The sequence below is a fragment of the Zonotrichia leucophrys genome, chromosome 15, assembly GCF_028769735.1.
Source record: "Zonotrichia leucophrys gambelii isolate GWCS_2022_RI chromosome 15, RI_Zleu_2.0, whole genome shotgun sequence".
Classification (NCBI taxonomy): domain Eukaryota; kingdom Metazoa; phylum Chordata; class Aves; order Passeriformes; family Passerellidae; genus Zonotrichia; species Zonotrichia leucophrys.
This window is the reverse complement of record NC_088185.1, coordinates 10,261,986-10,289,092: the sequence shown is the minus strand read 5'-3', so window position 1 is coordinate 10,289,092 and position 27,107 is coordinate 10,261,986. Positions and strand designations below refer to the sequence as shown.

The 27,107-nt window shown below is 42.9% G+C and overlaps 1 protein-coding gene across 2 annotated transcripts in view; it reads left to right on the top strand.

The window, feature by feature from the left end:
* GCN1 (GCN1 activator of EIF2AK4) overlaps positions 1 to 26,412 on the top strand; it is a 38,239-nt gene extending 11,827 nt beyond the window's left edge. Inside the window, exons 20-58 of one of the 2 annotated variants that reach the window (XM_064726966.1) lie at positions 14 to 138; positions 442 to 620; positions 790 to 883; positions 1,352 to 1,465; positions 1,648 to 1,846; positions 2,322 to 2,477; positions 4,880 to 5,061; positions 5,326 to 5,406; positions 5,865 to 6,008; positions 6,679 to 6,806; positions 6,971 to 7,160; positions 7,538 to 7,608; positions 8,327 to 8,492; positions 9,430 to 9,624; positions 9,808 to 10,054; positions 10,502 to 10,623; positions 10,933 to 11,047; positions 11,488 to 11,667; positions 11,998 to 12,218; positions 12,882 to 12,950; positions 13,079 to 13,217; positions 13,326 to 13,522; positions 13,834 to 13,976; positions 14,745 to 14,862; positions 15,024 to 15,239; positions 15,573 to 15,737; positions 16,138 to 16,299; positions 16,741 to 16,833; positions 17,078 to 17,221; positions 18,185 to 18,454; positions 18,567 to 18,680; positions 19,194 to 19,424; positions 20,071 to 20,264; positions 20,823 to 20,937; positions 21,940 to 22,036; positions 22,860 to 23,005; positions 23,583 to 23,687; positions 24,961 to 25,179; positions 25,723 to 26,412. In XM_064726966.1, coding sequence (XP_064583036.1) covers positions 14 to 138; positions 442 to 620; positions 790 to 883; positions 1,352 to 1,465; positions 1,648 to 1,846; positions 2,322 to 2,477; positions 4,880 to 5,061; positions 5,326 to 5,406; positions 5,865 to 6,008; positions 6,679 to 6,806; positions 6,971 to 7,160; positions 7,538 to 7,608; positions 8,327 to 8,492; positions 9,430 to 9,624; positions 9,808 to 10,054; positions 10,502 to 10,623; positions 10,933 to 11,047; positions 11,488 to 11,667; positions 11,998 to 12,218; positions 12,882 to 12,950; positions 13,079 to 13,217; positions 13,326 to 13,522; positions 13,834 to 13,976; positions 14,745 to 14,862; positions 15,024 to 15,239; positions 15,573 to 15,737; positions 16,138 to 16,299; positions 16,741 to 16,833; positions 17,078 to 17,221; positions 18,185 to 18,454; positions 18,567 to 18,680; positions 19,194 to 19,424; positions 20,071 to 20,264; positions 20,823 to 20,937; positions 21,940 to 22,036; positions 22,860 to 23,005; positions 23,583 to 23,687; positions 24,961 to 25,179; positions 25,723 to 25,848 — 5,972 coding nt within the window. In that variant the 3' untranslated portion in view covers positions 25,849 to 26,412. Of the gene's footprint in view, positions 1 to 13; positions 139 to 441; positions 621 to 789; positions 884 to 1,351; positions 1,466 to 1,647; positions 1,847 to 2,321; positions 2,478 to 4,879; positions 5,062 to 5,325; positions 5,407 to 5,864; positions 6,009 to 6,678; positions 6,807 to 6,970; positions 7,161 to 7,537; positions 7,609 to 8,326; positions 8,493 to 9,429; positions 9,625 to 9,807; positions 10,055 to 10,501; positions 10,624 to 10,932; positions 11,048 to 11,487; positions 11,668 to 11,997; positions 12,219 to 12,881; positions 12,951 to 13,078; positions 13,218 to 13,325; positions 13,523 to 13,833; positions 13,977 to 14,744; positions 14,863 to 15,023; positions 15,240 to 15,572; positions 15,738 to 16,137; positions 16,300 to 16,740; positions 16,834 to 17,077; positions 17,222 to 18,184; positions 18,455 to 18,566; positions 18,681 to 19,193; positions 19,425 to 20,070; positions 20,265 to 20,822; positions 20,938 to 21,939; positions 22,037 to 22,856; positions 23,006 to 23,582; positions 23,688 to 24,960; positions 25,180 to 25,722 lie in introns of both variants that reach the window. The other variant, XM_064726965.1, reaches the window with a different exon arrangement.
* The last annotated feature ends 695 nt before the right edge of the window (positions 26,413 to 27,107 follow it).

Here is a 27,107-nt window from a genome sequence, read left to right as displayed (position 1 = left end):
TTCCTCTTGCTAGTGGCAGTGCAGCCAGGACTTTGGCCTGCCCTCCTCATCAAGATGAAGATAGATCCTAAAGACTTCATTACCAAACATCTGAATGACATTTTACCGAGGATCACCACCTACACTCTGGAGAACCAGGTGATAACTGCTTTCCTTATGTTATTTTTGGGAGATATCTTGGAGGAGTTCAGTACTAACTGGTCTATAAGGAAGGAGAGCTGTCTAGAAGGTGTGGAAGAGGGATTTTAAAAGAGAATGTCTCTGGGGAAAAGGAGCTGGGATTTAAGAAGGAAAGAATGTACCAGCAACTGAGTAGAATTTTAGATAACATTCAAATACCCACTGAACAATGAATTGGGGATTGGAATGTACTGGGGGTGTACTTCTTGGAGACAATTTCAAGCAAGACTGGTTATGTTTCTTTCTCCATTTTCCTGACAGTCATCTATGAATGCAGTGGGGTCTCTCTCCCTGCTTTTACCTGGCAGAGTGCTCCCACAGCTCATCAGCACTATCTCAGCATCAATGGAGAATCCAGCTCTGTGCCAGGTTACTCGAGAGGAATTTGCCATTATGAAGACACCCGAGGGAGAACTGTATGACAAATCCATAATACAGAGGTAAGTCTTCATAATTTCTGTGTGCATCTGGGGATTGATCACCACTGATATTATTGCCATTGAGTGACTGGGTGTGTCAGATGCTCTTTCTGATCAGAAGTTTGTGGATTTTTATGCCTGATCCTTAGTCCAGAGCAGTGATGATTCTTTCTCTACTTTTCCTTCTTAGTGCTCAACAGGATAGTATGAAAAAGGCTAACATGAAGAGGGAGAACAAAGCTTATTCCTTCAAGGAACAAATCATTGAGCTGGAGCTGAAGGAGGTGAGTTGGTGGAAAAAGGAATTCCAGGCTGGTTAGAATCTTCACTGCAAGTTGTGTGTTGTTCCATGGCTTCTGGCATATGTCTGTGTGCTGGTGGGAAAGATTCTCTGAACTACTCGGAATATTTCTATCTGTATGTATCCCATTTTTTAAACAAAGGTTGACTTCTCTTAGCTCTGGGGAGGGTGACATACCATCCCCTGTAAATGAACTGGACAGCACTTTTTAATGATGCCAAATAATTTGTGACCAATGCAGAGAAACTTATGCCGAGGGACACTAAAGTGTTGTTAACCTGCTGATTTCCATTTTGTGTCTTTACCCAAGAGGGATATACTTGGAAGGATATTTTGATATTGTTTCAAAAATAAATTGCAAAAAACCCTGTTTCCAACTTGCTTCTCTGACTAATTGAAGGGATGGTGTTTGTAGCTCCCAGATAACGATGACCATGGCTCTCTGTTGCAGGAGATAAAGAAGAAGAAGGGAATAAAGGATGAGGTGCAGCTGACGAGCAAGCAGAAGGAGCTGATGCGTGCACAGCTGGAAAGGGAGGCTCAGATAAGGAAGCGGCTGAAGGAGGTGAACTTTGGTTGTATTTTTTGTCACCTCTGAAACCACCATGACCCCAGTCACTTTGATGGAGAGAAAATGGTGTAGCAGTCACCTATTTGTTTCTGTTATTAGAAATAAGATTGAATTGATTTTTTTTTTCCCAGTGGAGCTTTTTTTTATGGTAATCTCTTAAATTGTTTTTCCTACAGCTTGATAATGAGCTGGAAACAGCTCTAGGACTCCTGGACACTGTTTTAAAGAAAAAGCCTCCTGGTCTCACTCAGTACATCCCTGGTCTCATCAGTTCCTTCTTGCCACTTCTTCGATCTCCTTTGGCTGCTCCAAGGATCAAGAAGCCTTTTCTTTCCTTGGCTTCCTGTGTCATGCCTGCTCGACTGAAAACCTTTGGTGAGTATTTGCAGTTGCTGTTTAAGGGCAGGGTTTGTAATTTTGAAGGTGGTGAAAATTCTTGCTCTTATAGACTGTGGATCATGACCATGTACCACAGGAAGCCAAGAGGAAAAACCACCTGGAACAGTGCTTAGGGAGATGACTGTGATTTCCCAGAGATCCTCCTGCTGGGTAGGACTGGGACCAAAGACAAGGACTTGTCTGCTCAGTGCCCAGCTCTGAGGAGCAGCTGGGCACTGTGGGACCATCTTCCCTGGGCAGAGTTAGGATGGTGTGAGTGTAACTCACACATGTTGTGAAGAAATCTGTCCCCTGACAGCCCTGGGCTGGGCTTCCTGCTCTGAGCCTCTTTGTAGCCTGGGCTCTTGCCCAGAGCTTTGTTACAATTCTTGGGTTTGTGTTCCTGAGGCTTTTTCTCTCGAGAAATCTTCTGGTTTAGCCCTCTCATGGATTCTTCACTCTTCCATTCCAGGTACCCTGGTAAGCCACGTGACCCTGCGCCTGCTGAAACCAGAGTGTGAGCTGGATGAGTCCTGGTGCCAGGAAGAGCTGCCTACTGCTCTGAACAGAGTGGTCAGTTTGCTGCATGCCCACACCATTCCCAGCCGAAGCAGCAAGGGAGAGCCAGGTATGAAGTTTGGTAGATATGGTACATCCTGCTGACACTGCCCCCACCTCCAATAACTATGGACTGGTTTAGTTTTCAGAGTTTGTATTATATTTTGCAAGTAAACCTTCACCTTTTCTTTTTTAATTGGATAGCTGTTCACAGATATGAAAAACCTTAAGGGTTTTTTTCTGCTGGTAGTAGAAGTGATGTTGCAACTATAGTTAAGTATAGAAATGAAATAACAGTCCTTTTTCCTAAAATGGTTCATACAGAAATAACAGCAGTGAAATTAGGGTTCATCTTTGCCAAGGACAGCTCCTCCCTTTCAGCACCACTTAGCATAAGGGATTCAGTGAGACTAAGTGGAGAGAGAAAATAATTGCTTGTTGTCTGTGATCACAGCAGTGAAGTGCCCATGGCCTCTGCTTGTTTGCTGTGTGGTGCTGCAGTTCATGAATATTTTATACTGGCATGATTGTAGAAAGAGCAGTTCTCTCCACTCTATAACATGAAGGCAAGCACCAATATTTTTACAATGCCAGGTAATGATTTGAGTTAAAGTAAACCTTTTTTCTTGATTTTTAAAAAAATTTATTTCCTGGAGTTAGTTTTTATTTAGGTTGCTTCCAGAATTTTCTTCACAGTGGAGTGCACAAGTACTTGTGCCACTCCACTGAAGATGACAGTTGAGAAGAGGAGAGTTGGGCTGTGTCCTTTTGGGGCTGGGATGGCTTTGGCTGTCTCAGGATGCAGTCCAGGGACAGAGGTGGTTCACTTCTCCCAGGCTTTGGAGCTGTTCATCAAATAACCCAGTCAAAAGCTGCTGTGGTAGATGGTGTATATTTTTAAGGGAAATGTGGGATTCTGTTTGGTCCCTTAGCCCCTCAGTTCAGTTCTCCTGCTGTTCAGTGGTGTGACTGTGGCACATGTCACTGTCACAGCTGACCATGTTGATCACCACTTCAGTGCTGAACAATCTCAGTGATAATTTGGTGCCATAGTAAGTGCACATTCATTAACATTTGAGTCCTTTTTCAATCATTTCTAGAAAATAAGAAAATAGTGGAAGTATTTTCAGTCCTTCAAGATTTCCTATATTGTTTAATTATATTAATATCTAATTATTTTTTTCCACTTTTGCATGAGAAGGGCAGTAGTTTCCATAGCACTTTGTTGGACAAATACTATATTCCCAAAGGAGTTTTCCTCATTTTCAAACTTCTTTGGAATGTACTTGTGTGATATGATTTAGCAGAGATTAATTTCTTAGGTTACTATGAGACCTAAGATTCACCACACCTCCTTGTAATGTGGATGACAGAATTTATCATTCATTGCTGAAATGCCCAGATACATCCTATAATCTTCCTTTTGTTGGTCATTACCAGCTACTGTGTGAGTAGAACATTTTTCTCCTCCAGTAAAGCTTTCTTCCTCCTGCTGTGTATAGAGGGACAGTGGTTTAAGGCTAAAAATATCCAGCCAATAATTAAAAAAGAAAAGTGTAAAAGCAAACAGATACTGAGCAAACAGAGAGAAAAATCCCACATGAGAAATAGAGAGGGTTTTACTGAAGCTGTTCATGTTAAATAGGAGCTCAGAACGTGTTGGGGATTTAATATTTCTCCCTTGAACTACTTTTGCAGTATTTTTGCCCTACATAAGCTGACTAATACTGCAGTATTGTATCTGCAATGCTCTTCATCTGCATTTAGAAATTTAAACTTGGGCATTCTCTGTCAGCACAGATAGGATATAGAAAGGAAATGTTTTCTGTGGACACCTGATACTTGAATATTAACTGGTCTAATGAAAGACTGGAAGGAGCATTTGTTATATGCTATAGCTCCAAAAGCTTTAATTTTTTCAAGGAGAGGAGGGGAGTTGAATCTTGCACCAGAATTAGGAGGACTTAATTCTCAAGGGTCCAGCTGAAGGCTGGAATGACAGGTTAGCTAGGTTGGTAGGAAGTGTTTAAAGGAAATGCAGCTGACAAACAGGGTCTTGCTTTGGGACAAATGAATTTTATAAGTGACTGTCTGATTCATTGAATTGTTTCAATTCCCTTTACAGTATGTATTTCTATACTCTTGAGGCATTGGTAGTAATTTGAAATCCCAATGTGACTTTAATTGAAGCCAGGTAGAATCACAGAATCACTTAGGTTGGAAAAGACCATTAAGATCATCAAGTCCTACCCTTAACCTAACACTGAAATGCTAAAAGACACTATTGGAGCTGCACTGTTGCTGCTGTTAAGTGGCAAATACTTAGGTTTACTCAGCACCTTTGTGCATGAGGCTGAAGCTTGGCCATATCTATTATCAGCTACTCAAGTGTACATTTTATACCAGTCAGTATTATCAACCAAGTCATGGAGGATCAGCTGTGTTCACAGGATGGTTTTTTCCTTTTTATAGGTGCTGCCCCATTATCAGCTCCAGCATTTTCCTTAGTCTTTCCTCTCCTGAAGACAGTTATGATTGAGACACCCCATAACAGTGAAGACAAGGAGGAGTTCCTGGTCAAGATCCTGCAGATTCTTACAGTCCATGCTCAGCTGAGATCATCAGGAAATGGCCAATCTTTGTTGGTGGATGAGGTGAGGGCTGTGGGGTCAGATTATCTCCTTCAGATGAGCCATGGGATAAAACAGCTGATGTGTAAACTGGACAAAGCAGATTAATTGTCCAGGTTAGAGTTACCTGTATAGGTTTGTTTTCTGCCATGGGTTTTGGTACCTGTCCAGCCTGAGGTTTTGACTGGGATGTTTTAAGGAGTGTCATACATAGGCAAGGCATTTTGAAATCACAAGATAAAAGTCTTTTTCCTTCCTCCCCACCCTTTTCTCCCCTCAACCTTTCAGAATGGCCCAGAGTTGCTGCCCCGCAGGGACATGCTGGTTCTGCTGACCCGGGTGATAGGAACAGGTTCTCCACGGTTACAGGTGAGTGCTCAGCTTCACAACCACAGTCAGCATTCTCCCTAAGTTTCATCAGCATCTAAATGAGGGAAATGTACCCACTGGTTTAAGTCACTCATGCTGGTGATTGATACATTCCTAATTTTCTTCTGTGTTTATGGTATTCTTGGATTAAAATGTCTGCATCTTTTTTTCTGTGGGTTTTATTGCACCAAATATATTCTTCTGTCTTTCAAAAGTGACATTTTTTTCTTTCTCTAAGGCCTTGCTCTGCGAGATAAGCTCAGTAGTCTCTCCTCTGAGTGTGTTGTAAGGGGTGAAGTGGCAGAAGGGTCAATAATAAAAAGCAAAGAGTTGGGCTGAACTTGTCATGGTTTGGTCACTGTTCTTTGGGAATTTCTCGTGCTGTGGCAGCGCTCATTGCTTGCTCTGGCAGCAGTTCAGGGTTAGTGGGGTGTGTGCCACGTGCTGTGCTGTTGCAGGTGCTGGCCTCGGAGGCGCTGACGGCGCTGTGCGCGAGCAGCAGCGGCGAGGACGGCTGTGCCTACGCCGAGCAGGAGGAGATCGATGTGCTCCTGCAGGCCCTGCAGTCTCCCTGCATGAACGTTCGAGATGCAGCTCTCAGGGTAGGTGGGAATCATTCAGGGTCACACCAAATTCCCTAAGTTTTTGGGAGGTGGATCTTCTCTAACACTGATGCAGAGAGGCGTCAGCTGTGATGCCAGGCTTTGGGCAGTGTGTCAGAGTCATGCTTTTTGTGCCAGATTTATCTGCAAAAACAGTACTCTGGGTTTATCCACACCTTTGTTTCCTTAAAAGAGGTATAATTAGGACTACTTAACACCTTCTGTTTACAATTGGATTGAGCTTAGTCTTAAAGAGAGAAGCTGTCAAAAAATTCCTGTCTGTACTAGGCCTTGTTATTGGAAAGCTTCAGGCTTAGTCACTTTGAGAATACAGAAAGAAAAACCTCAAGGGTGCTTGGTGTTCTTTGCCATGAAACAAATTCCAGTTTAGCCCACCTGAGCTGTTTTGTCTGTACTTAGAAGCAGAACAGACTGTAGTCACCAGAGCCTCTCTGCAACCTGCCTGTGGAGCACTGTTCTTGAGTCTCATCGTCTCACATACTAGCAATAGGAACTCCTTGATCAAAATGGGCAGTGTAAGGCACAAACAAACATGAATTTTCACACTTCCAACCACTGACAGCTTGACTTGCCAGAAGTTTTAAGAGTTTTAAAGCATCTGTATCTAAAAATCAGATCCTTGCACTGACTTTCCTGTTAACTAATTCAGGGACTGATGGAGCTACAAATGGTTCTACCAACCCCAGACAGTGATGAGAAGAATGGACTGAACCTGCTGCGTCGCCTCTGGGTAGTAAAGTTTGATGTTGAAGATGAGATTCAGAAGCTGGCAGAGAGGTAAGGGTTCTTTTTTATTGATTGGGGTTTAGGGGGACCTCTTGTCTGCCCACTCAGGGGCTTTGCCCCACAGCTGGAGGGCAGCTGTAGGTCTCTCCACTTGTACTTGTGGCAGTGGCTTCTTTGCTGAAGGGTGACCCATCACCTCTGTGTGTGTGCTGCAGGCTGTGGGAGTCCATGGGTCTGGAGCTGCAGCCTGACCTGTGTTCCCTGCTGATCAAAGATGTCATCTACCACGAGGAGGCAGTGCGACAGGCAGGGGCTGAGGCGCTTTCCAGAGCTGTAGCTCAGTACCGAAAGCAAGCAGCAGAGGTCATGAGCAAGCTCACAGAGATCTACCAGGAGAAGCTCTATGTAAGTACTTTTACCCTATGGGGTGACAGGCATGAGCTGCTGCTTTATTTGCTGTTAGTCACTTCTTTTGTCTGTCCTGAAGATGTGCATTGAATCTACTGTCGTCCTTTTTGAGCTTAGCACAGACTTCAGTGTCCTGAACTTCATGTTATCAGCCACTAATGGCACCACTGGACAGGTGGGAGGGTGCCTTAGATGATACAGAGACACTGTGGTAGGGCAGTGTCAGTTGAAGTAATTTTGACTTCAAACTTGCTTTCTGCTTGTGGTATCATAACTCTGCACTATTATCAAATGGCACTGCAGGTATGGTTGACAAATTCTCTGCATGCCTCTCCTTGGAAAAGGCATTTTAATGAAATCTTTCCTCCTTCCAGAGACCACCTCCCGTTTTGGATGCTTTGGGACGAGTGATATCTGAATCACCACCTGACCAGTGGGAAGCAAGGTACACTCGTATTCAGACTGATCTCATCACTTCTGTGCATGCAAATGAAATGGTTTCGATTTTTATTTAGAACAAAAAATTACATGCAGTTGTATTGACTTGCTGTTTTCATGTGCTCTTCAAGCAAACTGGGGGCAGGCAGAACTCCATCAAAATATTGGGTGCTGTTATCTCAATGTCCTGATGAAAACACTTTCCTTCTCAGACTGTCTGAGTTTTGTCTTAGCTTACCATGTTCCCACCTCTGTACGGGCCGTTGTTTCAAGAGCAGCAGTGCAAGCCTTAATGAACTGGCCAAATTCCAGTTTGGATAATTACTTTCTGTTTACTTGTATGTTCTGTACAGGTTTAATTGGAGATCATCTTGTTTGCTACTTCTGCTGAGCTAATCTGTCCTTTAATGCTGATGTACCTTGTTGTAAAGCTGCTGCATTTCAGCAGTAGTTCAAGTGATCCTGATGTCTAAGTTGGCTCAAGTATCCCTAAAGCCTAATTGAGATAAAAGCTATTATATGGCTGAGGGATTGTTGTCCTTGTGGGAGACTGCAGGATGGAGTTATGTAATGAAATGCACAGAGGTTGGACACTCTGAGCCATTTTGTTTCTGTAATGGTTCCTGCTCTCAGTTTCTGTAATTGCTGCTGATAGCAAATGTGATTGTGAGCTCTCAGTTCTGTGAGAAGTCAGTAAGCTCACAGGCTCATCACCTTCTTCCCAGGTGTGGCATAGCACTGGCCCTTAACAAGCTCTCAGAGCATCTGGACAGTTCTCAGGTGAAGCCCCTCTTTCAGTTTTTTGTGCCGGATGCTCTGAATGATCGCAGTCCTGAGGTCAGGAAGTGCATGTTGGATGCAGCTCTTTCAACACTCAACACTCATGGCAAAGTAAGTCTGAATGTATCTGTCTCTATCAGGGGAAAAAGATGTAATGGATATGTAGATACTGCATTGGTGCCCATAGATTTAAAAAAAATTTTTATAAATTTCTTAGAGGTTGCTGTTACTTGTGACAGCTGAAAACTTTAATTTAGGAACTTTTGTGTTTAGAGTTTTTCTACTGGTGTCTAGTGTTGACTAAGTGTGTTCATCCCTGTCATTGCTACAAAGTGTAACATCCCTGGATCAACTGGAGTTAAAATGGTATAAAACTAGAGTAATAAAAGTAAAATCAGATCATAGATCTTTTAATCCTGCAAAGATGAGAATTCTTTTTCAGGCTTCATGCAAAGCAAAACATGAAACCTTGCTGATTTTTGGCTTAATTAAACTTAAAACATTGAGGAGCTGAGACCATCCTTCTCCCTGCCAGCTCTTCCCCAGCAGTGTCAGATGGGGAAGGCATGCAGGGTGTGAGTTGCTCAACTTCTGATTTCCTCATATGTGCCAGTCACCTCTGGACAGATGCCTGTATTCTTTAGTTCAGCCCATGACAATTGGGATATTTTCATATTAGTCATTCTTTCATTGTGTTTCTTAGAAAAACAATGCGAAGTTTGATATTTCTGCTCTCCCTTGGCAAATGGGGCAAGCAGAGGAGCAGGCACTGATGTTCAGGCCTGGGAGCTTGTGTTGCTTCTGGCAGAACATCATGCTGGCAGGCTTAGGGATTCTAATTTTGAAGAACTGATTTCTCTCTGTCAGGAAATGTTTGTTGCCTGTTGGGATGGTACAAGGTCTTATGTGATGTGACACATGAAATGAACTGTAAATACAGTGTGATTGTTCAGTTGTTGGCTCAGAGAAGAACAAACAAGTCCACTGAGCATAGCAAATCTCATTCTGAGTGGACTCTAGTGGCAAGTTTTGTGGTTTTGTTTTTCAGGACAATGTTAACTCTCTCTTGCCAGTGTTTGAAGAATTCCTGAAAAATGCTCCTAATGATGCCAGTTATGATGCTGTCAGGCAAAGCGTGGTCATTCTGATGGGGTCACTGGCAAAACATCTGGACAAGAGTGACCCTAAAGTGAAACCAATTGTTGGCAAACTGATAGCAGCCTTGTCCACCCCATCTCAGCAGGTAGGTGCCTTTGGGAGGAATTGTCAGGTTCCACACAGAGGCAGGTTAACACCAGCATACTGTTAGGGATGGCAGAGAGATGAAAAATGGTGACAGAAAGGTTTCACTTGGGGTGCATTCTAAGGGGAATTTATGTTGGTAATGACTGTTTTGTGATCTGGTGGCTGGTGGATTGTTTTATAGGTTCAAGAGTCAGTGGCAAGCTGTTTACCACCTCTGGTGCCTGCAATTAAGGAAGATGCAGGAGGAATGATCCAGAAGCTGATGCAGTTGCTGTTGGAGTCTGATAAATATGCTGAGCGCAAAGGTGCAGCCTATGGCCTGGCAGGGCTGGTGAAGGGCCTGGGCATCCTCTCTCTCAAGCAGCAGGAGATGATGACCACGCTGACCGATGCCATCCAGGACAAGAAGAACTTCCGCCGGCGGGAGGGTAAGGGACAGGAGCTTTCCCTCCACATACTCATCATTTCTCTTGTGCTCAGGTGAAGTTCCTGCACCCCTGTGTTTGGTTTAGCTACATTTATTTTACTGAAGTTTGGCAAGAAAGAAATGGGAAGTATCTCTTGTGAGGCTGTTGGTTGTGTATAGTGTCCCAAAATTGCTCAATTCACATTGTAGTGGAAGGATTTCTAGTCCTAGACCATATGGATGTGCCCCCCCTCTCCTGTTTCCAAAGGCAGGTGTTGCTGGGGGAGAGCTCCTTTTCTGAGGCCACAAATCCCTACTACAGCACAAGGCACAAGGGCAAGAAAGCAAGAGACTTTCAGCTGTGAGATTTGAGTGCTTTTGGAACAATATTTAGCAAATTGTATCTTCTTTTCCCATCCTCCTTAAATGAAGTTGTATTTTCCTCTGACTGTCCTTTTTGGGTTTTTAGGGGCTCTGTTTGCCTTCGAGATGCTCTGCAGCATGCTTGGGAAGCTGTTTGAGCCCTATGTGGTTCATGTGCTGCCTCACCTGCTGCTTTGTTTTGGAGATGGGAACCAGTACGTGCGAGAGGTAAGGTGCTTGAAATTTCTGCTATCACAGAGTGTTAAAAAACCCAGATGGAATGGATATGGATGCAAATCCTGTTTGTAACAAGGCAAATAGAGAAGGTGACCTATCCCTTGAGATACCATTAATAACAATTTGATCTTCTTAGTAACTGAAAGCATCTGATTTCATTGGCCATTAATTGGGAGCTACTTAGGCAGCTGCATCATTGTAGTGAGACACTATTTACATGAAGGCTTTGTTCCCAGAGAGTCTCAGAGGAAGGAAAACAGTGTTGTGTCACAGTTTGTAAGTGTTCTCTTCTCCTTGGAGGCTGCAGATGACTGTGCCAAAGCTGTAATGAGCAATCTGAGTACTCATGGAGTGAAGCTGGTTTTGCCATCGCTTCTTGCGGCACTGGAAGAGGAATCTTGGAGAACTAAAGCTGGTATGGACCAATATGCACCTGACATGACTGAGAGTGACCCACAGTTCCCTTTGCTGTCATCCCCCTTGTGTATTCCTTCATCCCTACACATGGCCATGATGGTTTATTGTCTTATGAGGGACTGTGGAACTTCTCCAGCTTTTTACAGCTGAGTTCCCTGACACATTTGAGTAACCTTTTCCCCCTGGCATATTCAAGGGACAGTTTGTATCCCATCTCTATAGCTGTACTTCAGAACTTGGAATTTTCTTAACATATTCCTTCTCCCTTGTACAAAAGAAAAGTATTTTTTGGTGTCTTTCGGTGGCATAGAGTGACTTAATGCATTTTAGCCTTTCTTTGTATTCTCTGACTGGTAGATTTGAATTTGGAGTAAATGTGATCATCTAATACTGTGTTTTTTCATTTGTCTTTTTTTTCTTGGTGTACTTTCTTCACAGGCTCCGTGGAATTGCTGGGGGCTATGGCATACTGTGCTCCCAAGCAGCTCTCCTCCTGCTTACCCAACATCGTGCCCAAACTCACTGAAGTGCTGACAGATTCCCATGTGAAGGTGCAGAATGCAGGGCAGCAGGCTCTTAGGCAGATTGGGTCTGTCATCAGGAATCCAGAGATCCTGGGTAAGACCTGTCTGTGCATCTCTAATGTTCTGATGTGACTGTGGTTTATCATAGCAAGGTTTAAGTTTATGATATTTAGGATTAAATGCAAATTCGTATAGAAATGAAACTAATCCTACAGAAGTGAAATATGAAAGCTGAACAGCAGCTGTCTGCCTCCAGGCTTTTTAAATGTTCCTGTCCATTTTTCCATCTGTTGTTAATAGAGGTTCCTCTGTCCTTGTGCTGCTTGTTGCCTAAAACATCCCATGAGAGCACACCAGTTCATCCTGATACATTTTTGGTTTATGTACAAATAAAGTCTTTTCTCTCCTTTTTAAAAACATTCAGCAATTGCTCCAGTTCTGTTGGATGCTCTTACTGACCCCTCCAGGAAGACTCAGAAGTGTTTGCAGACTCTACTGGATACCAAATTTGTCCATTTCATCGATGCTCCATCCTTAGCCCTGATCATGCCAATTGTTCAGAGAGCTTTCCAGGATCGTTCCACAGACACCAGGAAAATGGCTGCCCAGATCATTGGGAACATGTACTCCCTGACTGACCAGAAGGTACAGTGCTGAAAAAACCCTCTAACTGTGTTCTAACTGATCACTGTGACAAGCACTAGAGACAATTTATTTGGCTTGGAGATTTTGCTGTTAAGATAGAAAATACTAGCATGTATGCAGCTTCTTAATTAAATGTATGTAAATGAGCAGATGACTATAAGAATAGTGACAGTTCTGAGGTCCTTAAGACTGTCAGCTTTGGTCATCTAGTTATTACCATTTATCTCTGCAAAAAGGTCTTGTAATTTTTACCATATAAGAAATGCCTCAACAAACAAACAAGTGAAACACAGATCAGGGTTTGTTTGAAAAGTATTTGTAGGACCTGACTGTAGGCTAAAGATCTGTGTTTAATTTTTGTGCTGATAATCTCTACATTTAAACCTTGTGTAAATGTTAAGAGTGTTGGATTTTCCTAAGACACAAACTGCTTGGGTTGTGAGCGAGCATTAAAAAGGTTTTGAGTGATTTGCACAGAACTGGTGTTCTTGGACTTGCAGAATAATTCACTGTGCTTATCTGAAGTATTGTGAGAGCAGCTAATTAAACTCTCAGGATGTTAAGGATGTTTGGTGATTATAAGGGGTGAATGTCCTTTACATGAAGGTGACTGTTTTCTCTCATTTTGAATTTGGTGCTGACTTTTTGGGCTCTTTGTTTTAGGACCTGGCTCCCTACCTACCCAGTGTGACCCCTGGACTGAAGGCCTCTCTGTTGGATCCTGTACCTGAAGTAAGTCTTTTGTACAGACACAGTCTGTCTTTGAGTGCATTAGGTTAAACATTGTCCTAATCAGTCTGGCACATCTGCAGCACCTTTGCATGGACATTTTGCAGATCTCTGTTTCTCTTGTCTGTTAGGTGCGCACAGTGTCTGCAAAGGCCCTGGGGGCCATGGTGAAGGGTATGGGAGAGTCATGCTTTGAGGATTTGTTGCCGTGGCTGATGGAGACACTGACATACGAGCAGAGCTCAGTGGATCGCTCTGGTGCTGCTCAAGGTGGGGACAGCTCAGTGTGAGCACTGAGCTCAGGTCTTCTCATATTAAATCAGATTAGCTGCTTGTTTTTTGTGTATATCAGCTCTGTTCCCTGCTTTTTTTCCCCAGGTCTGGCTGAGGTTATGGCTGGTTTGGGGGTAGAAAAGCTGGAGAAACTTATGCCAGAGATTGTAGCGACTGCCAGTAAAGTGGATATTGCTCCACATGTACGAGATGGTTATATCATGATGTTCAACTACCTGCCAATTACCTTTGGAGACAAGTTCACTCCCTATGTTGGTCCCATCATTCCTTGTATCCTTAAGGTATGTAGCAAAACTGAAGGATTTTATTTATCACAGAATCAAAATAAGCCTCCAGAATATTTTAAGTACAAATATTGATAATTGTGGGATGTGCAGAGACTTATATATTATTTCTCCTAAGTTACCAGCTTGCTATCTCTTACTTGTGGTCACTAGTCATTTTTTGGGAGTCATCTTTGTGCATTCACAACTCCGTAGTTCATTCAGTTTTCATGGTGGAGAGAGAAAACATTGGTTTGTTTTCCTCCTGTTGCTTTTGTGTATTGTGCTGAAAGGCTGAGTTTTCTGAGCCCCTTTGTGCCTGTGTGCAGGCCCTGGCAGATGAGAACGAGTTTGTGCGGGACACGGCGCTGCGCGCGGGGCAGCGAATCATCAGCATGTACGCCGAGACTGCCATCGCTCTGCTCCTGCCACAGCTCGAGGATGGGCTCTTTGATGACTTGTGGAGGATAAGGTAAGGCACAACCAGCTTAGCCACAAATGTCTCCCTTCTGTGCTTGAAAAACTGGTGTGATTTAGGCTCTGTGTTTCTCCTCAGAAAAATGCAGAGACCTCCTGTGAAGCAAAAACAAGCGTCTCTTTTTGCTTGTTGATTTGATTAGGATGCCCTACAGCACTTGAGTCTGCAAAGACCTGCCAGGGTGGATCAGGTTTCCTACTACCTGCAGAGCATTCATGCTGGATTATTAATTCTGGCAGTGACTCTGAAATGCACTTCCAAGGAAGTTGATGTGGCAATATTTAGCCCTTGTGTACTGTTTTTCATTTCTCCAAGTGCTGAGCAAGTTATTGTTCTCCTGTGTATGGAGATGCGCAGTGGAGCACTCACAGCCAATAGCAGTTACTCAAAAATTAGCTGCACTAAATGATTTGTGCTAGCTAAGTGCTGCTAAGTACTCTTGCCCCAGGTGGATGTCGTTTGGGTTAGACACATGCAGGCAATGTCTTGTTCCTTTTTAGAGTCAAGGCTATTCTTGGAATCATTGCTTTGATTTGAAAATTCTCTCAGCCCTTCCAGTTTGGAATTAATTCCTTCCCTTTCTGTCATGCTGTTTTCAGCCATGTCGGCAGACTGATGTGACACATCAGCCCATGCAGCATTTCAGTGCAAACCCAGCTGTGCTTCACATTTAGCTCCAGTTTGTAGCTGACATCCTGTCAGAACTGGACAGGTACTGCCTGAGCACCCTGTTTGTAACACTTGACTTGCTCCTGTTGCCAGGTTTAGCTCAGTTCAGCTCCTTGGAGATCTCCTATTCCATATCTCAGGAGTCACTGGAAAAATGACTACAGAAACTGCCTCAGAGGATGACAACTTTGGAACAGCCCAGTCAAACAAGGTAAAGCTGTTCTTGCCTGTTGTGCCTTTATTTTTGACAAATTCTACTATTTTGAATCAGCATGGACAGCCTGCTGGAAAGACATACTGAATAATCATGCATTCTGTTCTTTTTATAGATTTCAGGGGCAGATGATACAATTCTGTGCTGTTTCTTTCCAGGCTATCATTAATGCTCTGGGAGTGGAGAGGAGGAACAGGGTGCTGGCAGGGCTGTACATGGGCCGCTCAGACACGCAGCTGGTGGTGCGCCAGGCCTCCTTACACGTGTGGAAAATCGTCGTCTCAAACACTCCTCGCACGCTGCGGGAAATCCTGCCAACACTCTTTGGGCTTCTGCTGAAATTCCTGGCCAGTACTTGTGCAGATAAACGAACGGTGAGGAATTAAGTTGTGCCTTCCTGATCCTGCAGGTGACTGTAGAAAATAACTCCTGAGGAACAGAGGATAATTCTTCTCTATAAGTAACTCCAAAGCTGTCATCAGTTTAACTCTTCTGAGCATGAGCAGGTCTGAGTTCTCTGCTGGAGGCAACTGAGATTGTGATGACACTAAAACTATTTTTTGTTAGTTATTTGTAATACTGTTTCCATTCCTACACTCTGTCTGCACTATGAACAGTAGCTTATGGTCAAAAGTGAACATATGCTCACAGTTCACCTTCTAAAGTTTTATGAAAAAGGAAAATAATTAATAAATTTTTGGGGACAGGTTGCAGCACGGACATTAGGAGACCTTGTCAGAAAGTTAGGTGAGAAGATTCTCCCTGAAATCATTCCCATCTTGGAAGATGGACTGAGATCAGACAAGAGTGATGAGAGGCAAGGAGTCTGCATCGGTTTGAGCGAGATCATGAAATCAACCAGCAGGGATGCGGTGAGTCACAAGTGCCAGGTGAAATTCCCGTTTTCCCAGGTATTGATGTTATGGTGCAGGTATTGCACTTGAGACAGAAGAGTACAGCTAGTGTTCTGTGGTCTGAAGTCAGGCTTGTAACTAACACTGAGTTGCTGCTCAGGCAAATTGTATGAATTTGTATCAGTTGGTAAATTTAAACATTGCCTTTTATGAGATATAATACTAGAAATCTTCCACTAGGTAGCCTTAGAGCACTGCAGCTATTTGTGCTGATGGATCCTGCTTTTCCTCCAATATTATTCCAAGCAAACTGCAGTTTAGTTTCAGTTGTGCAAATTCTGCATTCTTTACTACTTTACTGAGATATGTGTGTCTGTTGTGCTTTAGATGTTCTGTAATTTTATCTCTTCATCCACAGGTGCTGCTTTTCTCCGAGTCCCTGGTTCCTACAGTGAGAAAAGCACTGTGTGACCCTCTGGAAGAAGTTCGAGAGGCTGCAGCCAAAACATTTGAGCAGCTGCACTCAACAATTGGCCATCAGGCTCTTGAAGACATCCTGCCCTTCTTGCTGAAGCAGCTGGTGAGCATTGCTCAGCATTAGTCAACAGCCTGATTAATGATGTTGTGGGACAAGTTTTGAATAATTAACTTAAAGGAGCAGGAGGATTGTAGTGGCAGACCTACCAGGGAATGGCAGCAGTATTTTGTCTCCTCCTGGAGTCATCCTAGACAGTGGTAGGGAAGATGTTATGGGTTAAGCCTAGGCCTAAGAATTGCTACACCTGGCTCTGTGGCCACTGTCATCCGATGAAGTCGCTTGGCCACCATTGCCTGAAATGGAAAATCTCTCTGATGTGACAGAAGAGCTTGGTTTGGGTTTTTCTAGGGACTATGAGAATATGAGAACATTTTTTAATAGAAGAACTTGGTTTTGTTTTTATGATCACATGTAAAATTGTCCCTTGAAGCTTAGTGGGTCACAGATCATTTCTCAGGTTTGTCTCTTTCTGTTTCCCTGTAGGATAATGAAGAGACAGCTGACTTTGCTGTGGATGGTCTTAAACAAGTTATGGCTGTCAAGAGCCGAGTGGTGCTGCCTTACTTGGTGCCAAAGGTACAACGGGAAACAAATTTTAAACTTGATATTTGTGCTCTTTTCTCTGCTTGCTGCCAGTTTTCTCTGGACCAATATGGCAAAAGAGAGAGCATAGTCTGAAATTTTCTTCTGATTTTGTGCTCAAAACATTGTGATCTGGCTTGTGATGCATAAATATTTCATGTTGTAGAGAAAGTGAGACTTCTTTCTGAAAAAACTTTCTGCTTGTCCCAATTTTTGGTGTTATTTTTTATTTTTGTAGCTGACTACCCCCCCAGTGAACACCCGGGTGCTGGCTTTCCTCTCCTCAGTGGCAGGGGATGCTCTGACACGGCATTTGAGTGTCATCCTGCCTGCCATGATGTCTGCACTCAAAGAGAAGCTGGGCACCAGTGAAGAGCAATTGGCAAGTAGCACAGCTCAGCTCTTTGTTGTGACAGGTTGACTGAAGATAGTGCACCAGGTTTACTTTCCATCCCAGAATCTGTGTTCTCTAGATTCACAGATTGCATGTTTAATTCAGTCCATTAACTTCTCCAGGATGAGTCTTTTTGCCTGGTGGCATATTGTGAGTCAAAAAACGTATGCTTTCCAAATCTATTTGTATCCATTTAAAAGTCTCCTTGGCCTGCTACAAGATACAACTCTCAGTTTGCTTATTCCTGGAGAGCTGCCAGAAAGTCTAGTTAACTTTGTATTTATTCTTGGTGTATAAGACTGAGAGATTAAAGGGCTGCAGGGAGGAAATCTCCTATTTTGCATGCTGCACTCCTCAGGTATTGCTTTCCAAAACATCTGGTGTTTGGACTCCAGAGAACATCCTGGAGTTGTGACTGTGGACAGACATTTTCATAATCAGTTGGTGAATTAGAAATGAGTGACAGAGTCCTGTTGCCTTTCTGCTGTGGATAGCCATTAGATCAGCTTCTAGCCCCAAGTCTGCCTGGAGATCTCTAATGTACCCACAGACGTGCTTGTAATTAGGGCTGTGACGCACAGCATTAAACTCCCTAAATTGGAAGAGTGTTATCTGACAAGACTCACAGTCTCTCATGGGTGAGTAAGATGGGGGAGACTGAGCTACTCTAATTTTTGTAAATTAGCCCTCCTGCAGCTGCTGGAGCAATCAGTTCAGCAGAGTTTGGTCACTTGATAAATTTTAAGAATTGGTCATACCTGTGTCTGCACCAGGACTGAGTCAAGCCTTTAATGGTGATGTGACCAGCTCTTTAATGAGAAACAATTAGCAAATGGGGTGTGTTGTAGGATTTATTTAGAGACAGTGCTGGGGATAACATGGAAAAACCTGGGGCTAAACTTGGCTTTGTCCTGTTTGAGAGCTAATGTAAAGTTAATTTGGACTCTTCAGGAGATGGCAAACTGCCAGTCTGTGATCCTGTCTGTGGAAGATGATGTTGGACAAAGAATTATAACTGAAGATCTGCTAGAAGCTACCCGCAGCCCTGAGCTGGGCATGAGACAGGCAGCAGCTGTCATGCTGAACATCTACTGCTCCAAGACAAAAGCAGACTACACTGGGCATCTCAGGAGCTTGGTTTCAGGCTTGATTCGCCTGTTTAATGACACCAACCCCGTTGTTCTGAATGAAAGCTGGGATGCCCTTAATTCCATCACCAAGGTGAGAGGCAGCTTAAAAAGGTTACAGGAGTAATGCCTGGCCTGAGAAGACTTCACAGAAGATATCTGGATGTCATGTTGCCTGATCTTTGTTTTACCCATCTCTCCTGCAGAAATTAGATGCTGGGAACCAGCTTGCCCTCATTGAGGACCTGCACAGGGATATCCGGATTGTAGGGAATGAGGCCAAGGGCGAGCATGTGCCAGGATTCTGTATTCCTAAGAAGGTAAAGGATCACAATGAGTGTGGATTCATCACAGCCACAATACCCCACCTTTGGGGAGAGCTGATTGATATAGCTGTTAGAAGCAGTGACTGTTTAGGCATTCCAAACTTGTATATTGGAGGACTTTTTGTACGTTAGAGCTCTTGAGTAACCCTACAGAAAGACCCCTCTTGCAATGAGGTCTCTGACAGTTCTCTTATGCACGTAAGTTATGGTTACTGGCTGCTTTTTGTGGGGGAGTAACACTGGACTTCTGTGCCAAATTTCTCTGGTTTAAAAATTCCCCGAGCCGCCACCACTTTTCTCATAGCAACTGGCTTAGTAAGGCGGAGAGGCATGAAATCAAACCAAATAAAAGTAGCTCTGTCAATGTGGAATCAGGCAGCTGAAGGTCAACAGGAAATTGAGAGAAACTCTCCAAGATTGTGCATCTGGTGTATAATAGCAGCAAAAATAAGATGCATATTTCTTGCATCTTAGCTTCTAAGCTTTCTTATCCGATTTTCGTGACAGGGAGTGACTTCCATACTTGTGGTGCTGCGGGAAGGTGTTTTAACTGGTAATCCAGAACAGAAGGAAGAGGCAGCAAAGGCCTTAGGGCTGGTTATAAAGCTGACTTCTGCTGAAGCTCTCAAACCATCTGTGGTGAGCATCACTGGGCCACTCATTCGAATCTTGGGAGATCGGTTCAGCTGGAATGTCAAGGTGGCTCTGCTTGAAACATTAAGCCTTCTCTTAGCTAAGGTAAGATTCAAAGTATTGGACTGTGGTTTGTGAACATTTTCCATGGCAACCTTCAGAAATACCTGTTGCTGTTCATGTAAATACAGCTGGGATGTCTGCTGCTGTGGATTTGATACGTAGGAATAGCAATGTAACTGGATTGCATTCTTCCAGCAGCTTCTGGCATACAAAAAAAGCACCCAGTGCTGAAACACTGGGCTTCTTAGAAATATTGATAAATGCTGATCCCACCTTCAAGTGATTAAAATCCACCATGAAATTAATCTCTCCTGTATCCACTGTTTTTATGTATTGTTACCTGCAAAATGCAGGTAGCTCTTTGTTCAAAGATACTCTGTTCAGTATTTTTGAACAGAGCTGAGCTTTTATTCAGTGCTCTGAGTACAAAAGGCTCTGAGTACATGATAGTGTAAAGTTTCTCAGTGCTACCCTTGTATTTCAGTGTGAAGAAAAGATAATTAGATTGGAAAAGGTCAAAGGTTTTGTGGTAAATTGTTGTTTCATGTTTTTCCTGTTTTAGTATAGTGTTAGATTTAATGAGGGTTCCCTGATAATAAACTGCTGTAAAAGAGGTTTTCAGGCTTTGATCTCCAACTGCTCTGTAATACTTGACCCCACCACTTTCCTTTCTTCCACTCTGGAATAGGTGGAGATTGCTCTGAAACCGTTTTTGCCCCAGTTGCAAACAACGTTCACCAAAGCTCTGCAAGACTCAAACCGCGCTGTTCGCCTTAAAGCTGCCGATGCCCTTGGGAAGCTCATTGTCATCCATGTCAAAGTGGATCCTCTCTTCACGGAGCTCCTGAATGGAATTCGCTCCAGCGATGACTCCGCCATCAGGTGAGCTGCAGCTGACAGCTCACACCTTCCTGCTTGCTGAGGATCAAAGAAAGAGCTGGGATGAATGAGAAAACCCCCAGTTAGAGTAAGATGCATGTGTTAATGAAAGCAGTGGACTGTAAACCAGGAATGGGGGTGATGGGGCTTTCCTGTGTCAGGTGAGCTGTGAGAGTATTTAGGAGAAAGAGTGCTGGGGGTCTGCCCAGTTCTCTCCTGCACATCCCCAAGCAGCCACTTTCAGATTAAAGGCAGTACTGACTGTCAGTCTGACCTGAAGTAAAGCAGCTATTCTTGTACCCTATGTGCACAGATTCCTAAGACAGGAACTTCCTGACATGATACATGTTTTAATGTTTGAACAAACAGAAAATATCTGTGTTGTGTTAGACAGAAACATGGAAGTACTGTGTAGGATGGATTCTCCAGCAGTACAGAGAGGGGATCACTCTCCCATCTCAGTGTAATTGCTGGGCAAGGATCTACAGGAATCCAGAGCCAAACTTCTCTTGGAGGGTGGGGGAGAGGCAGTGTCTGACTGTAGAACGTGATCTCTTCCAGGGATACAATGCTGCAAGCGCTGCGGTTTGTCACACGAGGAGCTGGTGCTAAAGTGGATGCTGCAATTAGGAAGAATATTAGCACAGTGCTGCTGGGGATGCTGGGACATGATGAGGTACTGCTGCTGCCACCTGCAAAGGTCCCCTGCTGCACACAGTCTTGTTCTTGCATTTCAAATCTGAACTTTCTAACAGAATTACTATCTGTAATTCTGGGAAAATTACTAATGATGTAGTCACAGTCAAGAATTGGAGATTCCTGACCAGTCCCTGGTAACTCTGAAAAGCCTCCAGTTTAATGTTTCCCTGGCAACTGCATATGTGAGTTTGACCTGCAGCTCCTCACTAACAGGTTTCAGGTAGCTCTGCAGTCAGGATTTGCTTTTTATCTTTGAGAAAGCCTGCAGTGCCTTCACTATATGCATGGATGTGTTTGTAGCCTCTCAGGTGAGGTTTATGAAATTTTTCAGATAATGACAGATTTTTCTCCAATGAGAGAAGCTCTCCCAGTTTAATATAGGGTCTTCTGTATATAGCAGATAGCAATGGTAACGTGAGGGAGATTAAATTAATCATCTCATAATTTATTTTTTATGTCAGTCTCTGCAACAGACATGATACTGTTGACATGCTAGAAATAGAAATAAATTTGGGGGAGAAATGGACAGTAATGGGATGGTCAATAAGGAAGCCAAAACAGCAAAAGCTTGGAAGTGTTAAATGAGGAGTAGTAAGAGTTTATCACAGAGACCAGCTCATCCTGTGATGGCTAAAAGTAACACTTTTAGTAAATGAACCTAAAGTAAGCTCTTGTGAACTCATCTTTTAAAACATTGAATTTCATCTTTATGACTTTTCCATTTAATGAATCAAAACTTAGATAAAATCTGTAATTCTTCAGTCTCTGCTGGCTTTTTTGACCTTAGATTTGGTTTTAAGTTCCATTATGTACAAGAAACAGTGTGAACTGAAAGAAACCCTCAAGAGTACGAGTGAAATACTACTATTTATTTTCTCCTTCTCTTTATTTCCTGTCATTTTCTGACATTTGTTTTTCTCACTCCTGTCTCTGGGGTGTGTTATCTCAAGCCATGTTCTGTGTTCTCCATCCCTGTCAGGATGCCACCCGCATGGCCTCGGCTGGCTGCCTGGCAGAGCTGTGCGCCTTTCTGTCCGACGACGAGCTCAGCAATGTCCTCTACCAGCACTTACTGGGTACGTGAAGCTCTTTACAGATGCTGAAAGCAGGGGAGATTCCTTCTCAGCCATTGATTCAGGCTAACTTTATGACTGAATCTCTGCTCTCTATTTTCTTGTGCTTTTCTTTGCTCATGGCTCTTAATTCGTGCACTGTGGTCACAGGGAGCACAGGTAACTGGTTGTCAGTTGGGGTTGCCCAGGTTTTTTTCCCTGGATTTATTATCTGATGATTTAAGTACTAGCATGGCTGAGTAACTGCTGTTGCCAACACAAGGACAGTTGGACATGCGAAGATGTTCAGGAGGGCCATCCCACATTTTGGGAGAGCACTGTGATTTTAAGTTGGCTGATGTTAATTGCAGGCCGCATCTGATGGCTTCACATGCTTTTGGAAAATTAACTGATTTGCCTCCAAGTTTGAAAAAAATGTGTGTTTTAAAGGACCCCAGTGTTTGAGAATGTTATGGATTACTCTTCCCTGTAGGCTTAGAAAGGAAGTCTGTTGGCTGGTCAAATTATAGATGACTTATACAAATTTATTAGAGTCAAAGCTTGTCTAATGTTGAACCATCAGAAGTATCTGAGTTGAACAAGAGAGTCCCTTGTTTGTGTCTGCCTCCCTGCCTGCTCAGGTGGTGTTCTTGCCTGGAAAAGGTGTTGCATTTTAGCTCTGTCTGTGTGTCTTTTTGGGAGAAATGGAGGAAGCAGGGCATTGCTTTAGATGCTGCTTGTTATTTCATTTTATGGCAGTGAATTGACAAACTGCCAAAAGCCTCTGAGATGAAGAGGAGTAGATGGCAGGAGCCCTACCATTGTTCTGTTCTTTCCTCTGCAGCAGATGTGTCTGGCATTGACTGGATGGTGAGGCACGGCCGCAGCCTGGCTCTCTCCGTGGCTGTGAACGTGGCTCCTGGCAAGCTGTGCTCCCCAAAATACTACAGCAGTGTCCAGGAGATGATCTTCAGCAATGCCACAGCTGACAGGGTGAGTCCTGCCCCACAGGGGGAGTGCTGCTGGGAGCAGTTTGGAAAGGTGTGTGAACAGGTTCCTGTGTAACCAACCAGGACAAAAACCCCCAAGTGCCATCTGAAGATTCTCCCTTGGCTAGATGCAGTTTTTATGGTGAAATTACACAACTGTTCTGGTTCTTTGAGTTCTGATCTCTGGGGAGATGAAGATTATTTAATCTTTAACTGTAAAGTAGCTTTCATTTGGAGTAAATTACACTCCTGTTTCCCTAGAGAGTTCTCATTCACAGACCAAGTTTGCAAGAAGTGGAAATTACTCATTTTAGGAGGGAGTGTTTAAATCTGGTGTTGAATGAGTAGTTTGGGGTAGGAATTTTGTGGGCTTGGTGGGGCCTGCTGCCTTATTTCTTTTGGCTCATGGTTGCACTGGAATTTTTTCACCATATTACTCAATACCATTAACCCAGTGTTTTTTGATGCTGCTATTCTTTTGAGATGGGTTTAGCCTTCCACAGAATATGACCATGAGTTTGGTTTTAAAGGCTGTTGTTGAACTGTGCTGTAGTAATACCAAGTCTTGTCTTTATGTAAAGATCCCCATTGCAGTTAGTGGCATCAGAGGGATGGGCTTTCTCATGAAATACCACATGGAAGAGGGAAGCAACCTGCCTCCCAAACTTTCCAGCCTCTTTATTAAGGTAAGAATTTTCATGTTAGCTATCTGCTGGTGTTCTGCTGGTGTTCTTGTGTGATCTGCATCTCTGTTTGACCTGACTCATGGGTGGGTCTATCAAGTCCCTGAAAATCTAGAAATTTCTTTTTGAGGCAGAGTGCAGATAGAATCACTGTATCAGCCTGCTTTGAAGCTGTGAATACAACACTGCTATCCCTGCTCTAACATGGAAATTTGCATTTGAGCCTTTTGTGCTGAATCTCAAGCCTGAGTCTTATAAATGCATTTTTCCTTTATAGTAGCAAACAGCTGGCAGAGAGGCAGAGAAGAGTGTGAGGAAGCTGTCAGGTTTTTAACATTGCTAAAGGTCAAACAGCCTTTGCTAGAAATGTATCAAATACCAAAACTCACCTGACCTGAGAACATTGAAATGAACATATTTTTCAGTTTATTTTAAATATTTAAATATTTTTCTTTTATTCCTTTATTGGTTGTTTGTTTCTTTCGGTGTGTGGCTGGGGTTTTTTGATTTCTTTAATTGTCTGACCTCCCCAAACCCCACAATACACTTGAGTATCCCTCTTGGTAGACAAGGATGGATAGAGAGGGGTGATGCTGCAGCATGTTACATTTTCAGGTTTTACATTTCTTTGCAATTTACTTGAACTACCAAACATGCCAAGTTGACATGATACAGCCAACATTCTTCAAAGCAGACTTTTTGTTTGAAGTCCAAGTTTTTTATGTTAATATAATAGTATTGTTAAAATATAAAATACCACAATTGCCACAAAACCTTTATCACCATATTAATAATGCACCTGACATTCAGACTTAGCTTTCATGCTTTAAATGGGTTAAGGTTAAAATACAAATGACTCTTATTCTTTGAATTTTGAAGTGAAATCCCTGCTCAAATGCACCCAGGATTGCAACCAGAGACTGGCTTGGCTGTTGTTGCTGAGTGTGTTGTAGAGGTGCTGACACTCTCAGCTTTTCTGAACTTAGTGGTCATTGTTGTTTCCTGAGACAGTTGAGATGAACATGTGATACTGTCATCAACTATATATTTAGAAATTTTCTATTGAAAAGTTGTCTTGTTTTCAAGGTTTGACCTTCTCTTACACAACTTAGTCAGACTTAACTGGTAACAAGTGTGTATCTTGTGTACCTGTGAGTTGAAAACTGCTTTTCTTAGCATAGTTTTAAATACTTAAATTAGAAAAAAAATTTTAACAACTCCTTTAAATATATATTCTTGGTATATCTGAATGTAAGTGTATCTTTGTCTCCTTCAGTGTCTTCAGAACTCATCCAGTGACATAAAGTTAGTTGCAGAAAAGATGATTTGGTGGGCAAATAAAAGCCATCTTCCCCCACTGGATACTCAGACAATTAAACCAATTCTCAAAGCACTTCTGGACAACACAAAAGACAAAAACACCAGTGTAAGAGCCTACAGTGACCAGGCTATTGTCAACCTCCTGAAGATGAGAGCGGGTGAAGACGTGCTTGAGGTATGAGACATAAAAACCCCGTAATTGTTGGTAGAAAGGCTGTGTCACCCTGTTCTGCATTTGCCTCTGAGGTGCCTGCAGCCGCAGAATGTGCTGGAAGTCTCTTATGAAATGGATTAAGTGAGACGTTCCCATTTTCTTTTAGATCTTCAGCAGCATTCTCATGCTAAGCTCTGAAGAAATCAGCAGCACCTGATTCTGAACAACCTTACAGTGCAGCATTAGTAGAATTGAGGCATTTAACACACCCCTAAAGCCTTGCTTGTGCTGAGTTCCCTCAGCTGGCACTGGTAATTCATTGCTTTGGTCACTTGGAAGATCAGTGGTGCTAGGAAGTATTTAGGATAGACCACTTCATGCATTCATTTCCAGACCTAAGTGTGACCTGCTTTTGGATCATTCCCACGTCAGGAATTGTAAAACCAGGGGGGGACTTTTGGGATGTTTGAAAGATTTTAGTTGATACAGTGTGTAAGGCATTCACTCTGATTTTGAACGGTGTGCAGTAAGGAGTTGGTAACTGTTGCTGTCTCCCTTCCACAGTCAGTTTCCAAGATCCTGGATGCTGCCAGCCTGGAGCTTCTCAATGAGAGCTGCAGGAGGTCCCTGCGGAAGCTGGCTGGCCAGGCTGACTCTGAGGAACAGATCGATGACACGATCCTGACGTGATAAAGCTCCCAAGACCAGGAAACACTGAACCAACCGCTGCATCAGCATTTCAACTCCAACACCTATTATAAATGTTTTCATTTTTGAAAATGTTAATTCTGATGGGATTTCATGAAAAGGACTCCCAGAGAGTATTTTAGTATCAAATATACCAGAATAGCCTTAATTAGACCCACACTAGATGAAAATTAAAAATTTGGTCCCCTTTTTGAAACAGACATACTAACCAATACTGGTCAGCTGTGGCCAGTTGTGAGATGTGGCTAGAGCACATCAGGCTTAACCTCTGGTGACAACTATTTCCTTTCCAGGGTCTGTGCAAAAACTCCACTACTGGAGGTATTGTTGGTTTTTGCACACCCCCTGGGAGGCAGGAATAGAACTCAGTGAAAGTTCAGTTGTATTGTTTCTGTGTACTGCTAACTTGCTGCTTGTGACGGTTCTGAAGACTGAAAATCCCTGTAAACGGAGTATTTAAAATAGCCCTAGAAATCACAGATGCGAAAGGGGGATTAAATGCAGTCTGTTTAGAGAAGGAACATTTAATAAAGGCTCTGACTTTGATCCTTCTGATGTAAACTGTTCTTTTTACAAATGCATTTGTCAACAAACTGTGATTTACTTTTCAGACCTGTTTGTTCTAGGGCATACAGTTTGTAGAGTGGACAGTGCTGTGATCTGTGAAAACCTTTTGCAGAACTGAGGCAAGACAGGGTTTAAAGCCAAGCCAGAACTGACATTTAATGAAATTTGTAAATAATTACTCCTGGTAATTTCCAAAGTATTTTTGACTACAGACAGCTTTTTAGTTACCCAACTCACAAAAAGTCCTTTGTATTTATGTCTTCAAAGGCTTCACAAAATACTTGGCTTTAGGTCTTTTGGTCAATGAGTTGTGCTGCTCTAAGAAAGTCTTTTATTTTATCTGGCCACATATATCTCTCTTGAAAAAAAAAATCAATTTACTAATAGATTTGATGTCACTTGATGGAAATACTGAAAATCTTAATGCAGAATACAAATTTTTAGAAGGCTAAATGAGCTTTACATTTCATGTAGAGCAATAGTTATGTGAGCCTTACCTATTTTATGAAACTCACAGAAGCTGGTTGCACCTGAGAAGACAGAGCACTAAGATTTGTTATTTCATGTGGGTGGGGTGTGTGTGTAATCTTCCTTGCTTGTAACTCTGGATGGCTCAAACCATGATGATGGGAGAACAAAATACACATAAAATTGGAGAGCATGAGGTGGACCCC